This window comes from Suncus etruscus, chromosome 2, assembly GCF_024139225.1.
Source record: "Suncus etruscus isolate mSunEtr1 chromosome 2, mSunEtr1.pri.cur, whole genome shotgun sequence".
In the NCBI taxonomy this organism is placed as follows: domain Eukaryota; kingdom Metazoa; phylum Chordata; class Mammalia; order Eulipotyphla; family Soricidae; genus Suncus; species Suncus etruscus.
Genome location: NC_064849.1, coordinates 23,001,766 through 23,013,992, shown reverse-complemented (window position 1 = coordinate 23,013,992; position 12,227 = coordinate 23,001,766). Strand labels below are relative to the sequence as shown.

Here is a 12,227-nt window from a genome sequence, read left to right as displayed (position 1 = left end):
CCTGGATAAGTCTTATGCAGGTAACATAACATGCCTTACTCACTGAACTATTGTTCCATTACATGTTCCAAGTACATTCTTTTTTTTTTTTTTTTTTTTGGTTTTTGGGCCACACCCATTTGACGCTCAGGGGTTACTCCTGGCTATGCGCTCAGAAGTCGCTCCTGGCTTGGGGGACCATATGGGACACCGGGGGATCGAACCGCGGTCCGTCCTAGGCTAGTGCTGGCAAGGCAGACACCTTACCTTTAGCGCCACCGCCGAGACTATAATCAGTCTGGATAGTTGAATAGTAAATAGTGGAATATCAAAGAGCAATTAGAGAAAGAAATATAAACATTTATAAAGCTTTCTTGGAGTTATACATATTATGGAATGTTGCCTTGCAAAATTGTGTCTTCCAGTTTTGTATGTCTAACTTTTTAAATGCACTAAGAAAGTACAGTATAAAGAAATCTTGTAAAAAGTGTTCTTGTTATATATATTATATATATATATATATATAAATATATATATAAAATGCTTCAAATTTTGTGAGCACATTCTGGTTGTTACGTCAGTTCAAAATTTTGTTCGCTTTTAAGTACTAGGAATATCTTGTGTAAATGGACCTCATGATATGATAAAGCCTCAAATATGTGGATAAATAAAACATTACTGTTTTCCTGAGATTACGTTTCTGTATTATAAGTTAAAATGAGTTGGGTTGACTGTTAACCTTATTGAATGAGAAATCCAAAAGAAGTCTTGGAATATATTTGCTCGTTTCATATCCTATACACACACACACAAAACACACACACACACACACACACACGTACATATACCCTTTAATCCATGTTTGGCATTTCATTAGAAAATTCATCCTTTTTCTAGGAGTTGGTTCCACAATGTCTTTTAAACATAAATTTGTATTTGAATTGATAGAATGGGACTTTTTAGTTTATCATGTAATAATTTCAAATTTCCTTACTAGTTTTCAGCTTTCTCAGTAGCCTTTAATAAAGGTAGTAGCTATTTAATTAGAAAATTTGTATAGCTCCAAACTTAACACATTTTTGTCTCTTAGGAAAGTAGAGGATATGTAAATATTTCTGAATTCTTTCTCATAGAGCTCTTTATATATAGTAGTCTATTTCCATCACTAAGCACTCTATTTTTTAGAATCTCATGATTATAGGTAATGTGTTGCTAACCATGGTAGATATTTAATGTAAAAATATATTTGTTCAAAATTATTTTCTATTGAGATACAATTGACTTTCATTATTCTGTAAATTTAAAGTAGTTAGCATGAAGTCTTAACATACATATATTATGAATATATCTTTAAATGTATTATTTGATATATATATCCAGATAAACTTCAGCATCTGTTGTTGTGGGCTTAGAAAAATAATTTTTAAGTATCTGTAGTCTATGATATAAACACTTTCTAAATTTAAATGTGCTAATTAAAAATGTTCTGCATTAATTCAGAAAATATTATAGGACATGATTGTGAATTTATAAAATATTTTTATCTTTCAGGCGAGGGTTAAATCCACCACACAGGGTGAAATCTATCTCTATGACAACATTCACACAACAGGAAATTGAATTTCTGCAAAAACATGGAAATGAAGTAAGTGTTTTTATAGTCTTAAACTTTATCTGGTCATTTTAATGAGATTTAATAAGTTGTTTACAGTGGTGGATTTAATTTTCTTAAAAGTTAATTTTGTCAACTATAATATTTAGAAATAATGCAGGTTTTAATGTCTGCTACATAAATAATTAGCTAAAACATTTTAAATTTATTAGTGTTGATGAAGAAAACTTGTAGGATGTCTAGTAGACTATTTGTCTTTGCTTTTTAAGACAAAAAGGGCAAGTATTAATTTATGGGTAAACTAGTAAATTGTAATCAGCTTTAAATTGAGGTTCCATCCGTCTGTTTAATTAGTTTTAACTCTGAATTTGTATGTGACATTTATATAGAAATGGCATTCACTAGGGGAGGGGATTAGTTCTGAAGAGGCGGTCTGATTTCAGGAAACCTGATAATGTAATAATTTGGAGGGGAGCTTTTTTCTTCCTGCACAACTTTAATGGCACTCAGAAATTCCATTCTATTAGTCTGCCTTAAAAATAAATTAGTTCTGTGATTTGTTATTTGTGAAAATGGTGGGCTCATATTTAGAATCTACAAAAATAACCAAGAAAACTTGTAATATTTTATAATCTTGGGGGACAGAATGACCAATAATGCATTAATATTTCACAGGAAAGTCTTTTATTAGTTCTTGTAAAAGAAAAAATAATGACATTAGTTGTACTATTCTGGTTGCATACCTTTTATATAAAGGGTAGAAAAGACATTAAAATCTTGTGTTTTGAAACACATAAGCATTTCTTATTCTTCCTTTCTTCCTAATACTTAGCTTTTTTCTTAAATTTGCTGGTCTCCTTGTGATTCACATGTGTTTTGATTCTAATTAATAATGGGTGTGTAAATTCAACATTATAAAATATTTTTAAGTACATGATGTAGAAGTGTCACATACTTTGAACCTCCAAATTTCACTGATGTAAAAATTACTTTGAATGACTAAGCTACAATTATTTCCATTGAATAGCAATAATAAGTTCAAGGCCAGGAATATCTGAAGTTAAAGGAAAGGACAGTATTTTTTAAATGACGTTAAATGTAAAACAACATATTTATAGGTTAAAATCCTATTTGGGGGGCCCGGAGAAATAGCACAGCGGCGTTTGCCTTGCAAGCAGCCGATCAAGGACCTAAGGTGGTTGGTTTGAATGCCATTGTCCCATATGGTCCCTCGTGCCTGCCAGGAGCTATTTCTGAGCAGACAGCCAGGAGTAACCCCTGAGCACCGCCTGGTGTGGCCCAAAAACCAAAAAAAAAAAAAAAAAAATCCTATTCACATCCCAATTTAAACTTTAAATTTGTATCAAGTTTGGAATTAGCTTAATTGGTTTTGAGCCACAGTATATGGAATTTATCAGAATGAAGACAATGAATAACTTCTCTTCTTAGTTTAAAAAAAAAAATTAAACAGGCCGGAGAGATAGCATGGAGGTAAGGCGTTTGCCTTTCATGCAGAAGGTCATCGGTTCGAATCCCGGCGTCCCATATGGTCCCCCGTGCCTGCCAGGAGCAATTTCTGAGCACTGCCGGGTGTGACCCAAAAACCACACACACAAAAAAAAAATAAAAAAAAAATTAAACAATAGTTTTGAGTAGCAGCACTGGAAAGGTAACAGTAACATGAATAAAGAACTATGAACCCTGCACTTGTCAGTGGATAAGGTTAGGTGGAGATTGGTTGCTTCTCTTACCAAATGCAGATTGAGAAATTGTCTTGAGTTGTGATAAGAGCAATTATCATGAGGCCTTTTTTTCCATAAACTCAAGTGTATGACTCAGTATTAGGTAGAGGCAGGGTTCTACCACTGATCTCTAAAAATTATTTATTTTGCACAACTGAACTTTATGCCTTTTGAATAGTAGCTCCTTCCTGTTTCCCCTCTGAGTTCCTGCATCAGTCATTCTACCTACTGTTTTGTTTCTACAAGTCTGGCTATTTTAGGGAACTCATAAGTGGTGTCATTGAGTGTTTGTTCCTTTGTGACTGACTTGTGTGATGTCCTCTGGTCCAGGACAGAGAAATGGTATAGGAATTATGGCACATGCCTTGCATGAGGCTGACTCTTGTTTGATCTCCTGGATATCACTGGATACAGTCCTGGAGGCTCTCCTTGGATGGAAGCACTTCAAGAGAAGGACTGGGAGGGTCATGCTGTTTGTTCCTCCATCCCAGTTTACTGTTTCAGCTTTTCTCAGGTATCTTGGGTAATCCTTTGCAATGCAGGGCCTGAGCACAACAAATCCTCATACCTTTGCTTTGAGCCATCAGTCCAGTTGGTAGATAATTGCAGGGAGGGGCTTCTGGGCCTCCTGAATTTCACTTGGGAGGTCTCCTACAATCCCCTGTCCAATTAATTTCAGAATAAATGAAAACAGGTACTTTTAATATGATCTTATACATCAAAGATGCTTCGGAGGTATTATGAAGGAAGGACTCAGTTGTATTGTGGAGAAGATTGGGAATCCAAGTTTGCCTTATAGTGCTTCAATGTACCCAGGCAACTCACATGTGCCTAAAATTTAACAACTCTTGCAGGTTCAGGGGTCCTTTATCCCTACAAAGTTTTAGTGCTCTCAGTACATGTTTGATTGTCCTGATTTGGTTGTGTTGTTGGTTTAAGCAGGCAGGTGCCTTGTATTCTGTCTGACTTAATGCGCTGGCCAGAACCAACCTGCATTCCACACACTTTGAGTATTCTTCTATTCATTTGTATGTACTGGGAACTTTTCAGTCATCTGTATGTATAAATTAATTCTGTTTTACTGGTTTGCATTGTATTTGTAACAACTATTGCCAAGTTTAGCACCCTGAGTAGGAGGAGACCACTAGGTTATGTGCCAGATTGAGTATGAATACTGGGACTGTCAGTTCTGTGGCAAATGCATATGTCTGTGGGAGATTTTACTTTTTGTCTACAGCTCTATTAAAGATTGGCCTGGTCACTGTTTTTGGAAAAAACATAAACTAGTAATAGTGCTACTCAAGTAATTTGAGTCATTTGTAAAATATATAAACATTGGCCTGCCTTGGTAGTAGTGGTAAGCAAATAATATAACAATTATTTATAAATAGATGTTGCATCCAGCTAAGACATAACATTTACAACAGTATATTGTTTTTTGCTTTAATTTTATTTGTGCATTAATTTTTTTTGTTTGTTTTTTGTTTTGGGGTCATATCCGACAATGCTCAGGGGTTACTTCTGGCACTGCATTCATTAGTTCTTGGTGGGCCTTGCAGGACTTGATAAGGGTTATCAGGATCAAATCTGGTCTGGGTCAGCTCCTGGCTTTGTTTACACTTTATTTGAATGTTATTTTAGTAACATTCTCAGACTCTTCTATATGTTTGGTGTAAAATGGAATATATGTCTTTAAGTTGTAGAATATAGCATGTCAGGTGGTAGTAAAATATTTTGCAGTGAAACACTTTGTACTCATGTTGAAATCGATTTTGATCCTTTTTACCTGAAGTAGATTTTTTATGTATTTTGCCTTTTCGTATTTAGTAATACTTTATTTATACCGTGGAATTACTTTTAAAAGATTTTCAACTGTTTCTTCCATAGTCTTTTCTCTTTTTTGGTTTTTGGGCCACACCCAGTGGTGCTCAGGGGTTACTCTTGGCTCTGTGCTCAGAAATCACTCCTGGCAAACTCAGGAGATCATATAGAATGCCAGGGGCTTGAACCTGGGTCTGTCTTGAATTGGCAGCATGCAAGGTTAATGCCCTGCCACTTGCTATCGCTTTGGCGCCCATAGTCTTTTCTATATGGATAAATTGTGGTCCTATAGTAAGGAATATTACTATTGTATTAATGCTTCATTTTCAAAGTTAATGGAAGAAAAACAATCAGGAACATTATAATGAGCACTATAATGAATCAGGAAATTGTAGTCATAATTGTAATTTAAAATATAATTTTTCTTTGCTTGTAGAAAATTTGTTATAGGATTTGTAGTAAAAAGGTTACTATTAATGATCCATAGGTATCTAATATATATTTATAAATAGAATCATGCATTGATTGAAATTTTTTTAAAATCACTTTATGCTAAATTATAAAAATATTAACACTCCTTCAAATCCAGAATCTGTTGCTTTTTCAAAACAAAAACATATATCCAATAAGAAAGATAAGGTAGACTAACAATAATACTTCCTAGTATTATTGCTTCATTATTTTTTAAACAGAAATTAATCATTTGTTGTGAATTGGGATTTGTCTTTGAGTTAGGCTACATTGATAACAAAACCAGAGATGGCATCTTTCATCAAAGAAAACTTTTAGTCTAGAAGGGGCTGGGGTGGGATAATAGTGTACTTTGGGAGAGAGCATAAGTATCTTATAATTCACTATGCTGATTATAATTAAAAGGTTAAATGTTAAATAGCATACCATGTTATTATATTTATAGCAAGATATACAAATAGGCATTTTTTTTGCAGTAAAAATGTTTTCTAAAAAGCTAGAGAATTCGGCCAGAGAGATAGTAAGTATAGCAGGTAACGTGTTTGCCTTGTGTGTAGTTGGGCACCTTATGTGATTCCTGGATCCCTGCTGGGTATGGTTTCCTTACTTCACCCCTCCCTTAATTTTATTTTATTTTATTTTATTTTTTTGGTATTTCTTGGGCCACACCCGTTTGATGCTCAGAGGTTACTCCTGGCTAAGAACTCAGAAATTGCCCCTGGCTTGGGGGTACCATATGGGATGCCAGGGATCAAACCGTGGTCCTTCCTTGGCTAGCGCTTGCAAGGTAGACACCTTACCTCTAGCGCCACCTTGCCCGCCCCAACCCCTCCCTTAATTTAAAGTTCACATTGCTATTTTTGTAATACAGCATTCAAATGTTCATACATTGTACTCATTGCAGTTCTGCTGAAATATCCAGGGGCTATTTTATGATATGATGTACTCAGTCTTTTATAAAATTAAACAAGACTCTAGTGGTTGTTTTCTAAATATTTTGTCATATAATGAACTCTGAAAAAATGGAAATCAGCATCAGGATGAGTTTTAGTTTAACATTGTAGTACTAGAAATTGATTTAAAACAATCTTAAGTCGAACTGCAGCTTTAAAGGGAAATTTGATGGCAATTTAGATGGGACTTACTAAAAGTTTCTTTGAAGTTAACAGGTTGGAATTTAACATTGGACAAGATAACTTGCCCTGAATCCTCAATTCCTGCAACTTGCTGTTACATAAAAAAGTAACTATAGTACCATCCATCCATCCATCCATCCATCCATCCATCCATCCATCCATCCATCTATCCAACTTCAATATCCATTCATAAACTTTTCTATAATTTTATATGAAAGACAAGATATTTGAATTCAAGCAGCTTTTGCAAGTTCAAACATGTTTATTGTCAAACAGTAATGATATCAGATATTACTAAATCAGAATCTAGAATAGTAAGAATTATTTGAGGTTTATCCAATGTCTGTTGCCCTTGTTCAGCATAGTTTTTTACAATGTAAAAATAAAGGCTAGAATTTTTAATTGGCAATTTTTAATTGTCATTTAGCTTAATTTTTGGGTTGTGTATTTAAACTCAGAGCATTTTAATTTTGGTTTTTATGCTGGTTTAAATAATAAAGTTAGATAGGGGGTCAGAGAGATAGCACAGAGGCCAACCCAAATTTAATTTCTTGCTTCCCATATGGTTCTCATAGGCTGCCAAGGGTAAGTCCTGAGTGCTGAGCCAGGAGTAGGCCCTGAACATCACTGGGGGTTAGTCTTCTGCCCAATAAAAGTGTTGTTCATTATTTTTAGTAGCAACATATGAAATGGCATGATTGAATGGCAGAGTTAAGCTACATGTTTATTACTTTAGGACCTGTAGTAATTTTGTAGCTTACAGCAGAATTTGACAAAACCTTTTTTTTGGGAAGGCCAGTATTTGTAGGCTTTGTAGGATACCAAAAGTCTGTTCTGAGTAGCTTTGTTTGAAAACAAGTTTGCTAGCCCATTGAAAATGTGAACATAGTTTTAGATCAGAGACTTGACAAAAGCAGGCCAGTGGCCCAAATTGACCTGCAGGTGGCTGATTGACAACTTCTAGTCTGTGAAATTCCACAGTGTTTAGTTTTCATTTTAAACTCATATAAGATTTGGCTTCCTATCCTTGTTAATTTTGTTCTTCCTTTATTCCCAACACAATTGTTTACAGTGATCTTGGTTTTGCTTTACATACATCCTCTCTGTATTGAGATGTTGTTATTTTGAGGGACAAAGTGTTTCTGCACGTGGTTATAGTGCTTGTGGGATGTACAGTTTAAGTATGTTTGAATGTGTACTTGCTGGGGTCACTGCCATTTTGTGGTGCTTGCTGCACACATTCTGGTTATAGTGCTTGTTGGTAGAGGCTTGTACTATCCACAACACTCAATCGTAAGTGGTGCTCATCAGGGGTTGTGCACTTTAGTCATGGTTCTTAAATGTGCCTGCCTGCACAGTGTTGGAAATAGCACCAGCAGAGTTGCCAGGACTGTACTTATATATGAATGGCATTGGAGATTGAATTTGCGTCCTTAAACTTGCAAAGCAGGCCTCCTTTCTCCTTTTGTTGTGTTTGGGTCACACCTGATTGCTCTGAGGGTTACTCCGGAATGCTTGGGGGGACCAAATGGGGTGCTGGAATGGGAACCAGGTTAGCTAACTGCAAAGCAAACCCCCTATCCACTGTGCTATCTCTGGCTCACAAAGCAGGTGCTTTTGTAATGAGTTGTCCATGGGTCCTATAAACTCAAAAAATATATAGCATTCAAGTGTGCGGAGAGAGTTCAAAGGGCTAGAGTTCTTGCATTACAAATCAAGCACCAAGTAGCCTTAAAACATCACTAACTGGCCCAGCACCCCCCTTTCCCAAATATAATACTAACCTTCACAGTTTTGACTGTATTGATCTTGTTACCCAAAACCAGGGATCCCCAAACTGCAGCCTTCAGACTACATGCCACCAAGGACATTTATCAGGCCTGCAGGGTGGGTTTTTTTTTTTTTGTGTGTGTGTGTGTGTGTCACACCCAGTGATCCTCAGGGGTTACTCCTGGCTCTGTACTCAGAAATTGCTCCTGCAGGCTCTGGGGATCGACCATATGGGATACCAGGGATAGAACCTGGGTTGGTTACATGCAAGGCAAATGCCCTGCTGGGTGTTTGTGTTTGTGGTTTTTTTTTTTTTTCTTTCTTATTTTACCTCTGTTGCATGTCCAGTTTAGCAGCCAACTCGTCTTGGATTGGCTGAGCACCTGTGGGATATGCGCAGCTCTCTCAGATTCCCCTCCTCTCTGTCACTAAATTCCTCCTTTCAGTCTCAGGCAGGGGTCCTCAAACTAAGGCGCATCTAAAGCAGGCCCATCGTTTAAATTCCCATTGAGATACTGGAACGTTTTTTAATTAACTTTATTTGTTCTTTATTTTAAATAGTGTACTTGTTCCTGTAGTTTTTTTTTTTTACTTAAAAATAACATATGTACAGTGTGTATAGGAATTTGTTCAGTTTCTTTTAAACTATAGTCCATCCCCCAGACAGTGAACTGGTCCCCTGTTTAAAAATTTTAAGGACTCCTGCCCCAAACAATGCCCCAAAAAGACATTTTCACAGTATATTTTTTAAATAGTGGGAATGTATCAGAATATTACATATTGTGGAGTGTGAATTTCATATCCATGTGAGTTTATTTTGGTAAAACAACTCCACAGAATCTTTTCTTTTTTGCACACCTGGCTGTGCTCAGTGGTTATTTCCGGCTCTGTATTCAGGAATTACTCTTGGCGGTACTTGAGGGACCATATGGTATGCTGAGGATCAAACTGAGTTCAGCCATGTGCAAGCAAACCCACTGTGCTATTGCTACAGCTCCACTACAGAGTTCCTGACCTTGGTTTTAGGTTAAAGTACAGATCTGTCTGTATGCAGTTTAGAAGAAGCCTGTGTAATTTGTTGCTAGTAATTGGCCTTTTTTTTTTTATTTATTATTTTTTTGGTTTTTGGGTCACACCCGGCGGTGCTCAGGGGTTACTCCTGGCTGTCTGCTCAGAAATAGCTCCTGGCAGGTACGGGGGCCCATCTGGGACACCGGGATTCGAACCAACCACCTTTGGTCCTGAATCGGCTGCTTGCAAGACAAACGCCGCTGTGCTATCTCTCCAGGCCCCGATTGACCATTTTTTTGAGAAAACCAGTATAGTAACTAAGTCAAGTACTCAGAACAGGGCGTGGCTAATTGTAGTACTGTTAATCAGTGAACCTTGTCATCTCGGGCAGACTCTTTTAATCTTTGCTCTGTTTTATTTTATAAATCTATGGAAAGTAATGGTCCCACTTAGTGTACAAGACTAAATTTAAGGTGTATGGAATGTCTAGAAAATAATGTATCTTGAGCCGGAGAGATAGCACAGCAGTAGGGGCTGTGATTGGGGCCACATGGGACATAAGCCTGTAAAAAGGCCTTGCTAGAGCCAGGCAAAACTTTTGACTGTATCACAGGTGGTTTGGGTTAGAACGAAATTGTCAGGATGATGGGGCCTCCACTAGATGGCTATTAGATTGGATACCCTATACCCTGTGGACTTTAGTCCCTGGACCAGATTTGCAGGTCTTTTATTCGCTTCCCAGTTCTCTTTACCCCATGCTACACATGCATTCATTCACTTGCCTCTTTTTGTCGCCCGGTCCCTGCTACCATCTTTTGAAAATGAAGTCTATATGGTTGCTTGGGCTGCAACTTGCTAGCATACATTATGTCAACAGAGGCAGCCTTCTGATTATTGACTGTTATCTCCATGAGCTGGACAGAAGACACTGGTAATTTCTAAGCCCATAGAATTTTGAGAAATCAGTATTAACACTGAGTTCCCTTTGGTCCTGTTCCTTGAACAAGCTGACCTAACGACTTCTATTGGATAGAAGAAGCTAAAATTCATGCCCGCCATGAATTTCTTGGAGACTTCATATCTTTTTTCATTTTGCTATCATGTCCCATCAGTTTCTCAAAGTGAATACAGTACTGTGAAATTAACTAGATTCTTTCTATAGGTAGAGTGGATATTTTGAACATTTGTACAGAAATGCTTTATGCCATCTTCAACCTGGTACTACTACTCAAGTTCCTTGGGTCTTAATCCTAGCATTGTCAATAATGGGTTTTTGTCTCTAAGCAGATACTGCCCTTAGGCTGCCTGACAGTTGTGCCAGGGAGCTTGTCCTTCTCATCTTAGTGATTATATTTGTTCACAACTTTATACTAGTCCCATTTTTAAATGTGTATAGAGCTTATTTATATTTTTCTCTTTGGAGAGGCCCACCTGGCTTTGCACTTATGAATTATTCGTAGCAGTGCTGGTGGGGTGGGGCAGTCCATAAGGGGTGCTGGAGTTTGAACCTAGGTCAACTGCACTCAAGGCAAGAACCCTGCCTACTATGCTATCTAACTGGCCCCTAATTATAGCTTCTAATTTATTCGGTTATGAGCATTCTCCAAGTATTTTTAGCCATTTACTCATTTGTTTACTATGTTTTATTTTGGGGCTACATCATCTGGAGGTGCTTAAGGCTTACTGCTGAGCCTGTATCCAGGGATCACTCCTAGCAGGACTTGGTGGACTATATGGGTGCTGTAGATTGAACCCAAATTGGCTATTGTACTATCTTGCTTTTTATTTCTTTTATCACCCTTTTTACTTTTGAGATCCATTTCATGGTCTAGCACATAGTCTTGGTAAATATGAAATTAACTATGTGCACTTGAAAGGTTTGTTTTTTGAAGTTGTTGAGATAATACTTTCTGTCTGTCTATTATAGGTTTGTAATTGATAGTACTTACAGCTTGTAGGCCTGCTTTTGTCAGTTAATTTCTTGGTTGTAAATTATTAATTAGCTAATTTCTTAGTTTGGATAGAGCAAGTAGCAAGTAGAAAACTTTATGTCATTTACTCAATTTGGGGGGGAAAGTATTATTAGGCACATCGTTTGTTTTGTCTTTCTGTAAGGCGTTAGGTTATAATGCATTGTTCTATTTGGTAATACTCTGTTTAAATTTACTGTATCTGATAGTTATGCTGTTTCTCTGTGGAGATAAATCCCTTTGAAGCTATTTCCAAGAGCATGAATATGCTGTACCTACATATGGTTCTATATATGTTTATTCTAGGTGGTTGCTGAATTTCTTGGACCTATATTATATTGGAAATTTTTTTTTGGGGGGGGGGTGTCTCACTGACTGCCCAGGGTACTATGTGACACTTTGGATTGAATTTGGGCCACACAAGTGCAAAGCATATTTTTTTAGCCCTTTATGCTATCCTTCCTTGACCCTATGTTTGTGAAATTTTGAAAAATATTAAAAGTTTTTACTGTCATTTGTTTCTTAGATCTTTTATTTGTGACTGTAACTGCATGTATGCTTAGCTTTTGTTTTCTGGACCTTCCAGCAGTGCTCAGAACATATTCTTGTTCTGAATTCAGGGATAATTCCTGTGAATTGGAGGGCCCTATGAGTATTCCCCCCACCCCCGTATGCTAGATACTGTTATTTATTTTGATCCATATTTTCTTCAGGT

At 36.8% G+C, this 12,227-nt stretch overlaps 1 protein-coding gene across 8 annotated transcripts in view; it reads left to right on the top strand.

The window, feature by feature from the left end:
• The window catches only part of AGFG1 (ArfGAP with FG repeats 1), a 77,452-nt gene that overhangs the window by 18,129 nt on the left and 47,096 nt on the right, over positions 1 to 12,227 (top strand). For all 8 annotated transcript variants that reach the window (XM_049768310.1, XM_049768309.1, XM_049768308.1 and 5 more), the window contains exon 2: positions 1,531 to 1,624. In XM_049768310.1, coding sequence (XP_049624267.1) covers positions 1,531 to 1,624 — 94 coding nt within the window. The remainder of the gene's footprint in view (positions 1 to 1,530; positions 1,625 to 12,227) is intronic.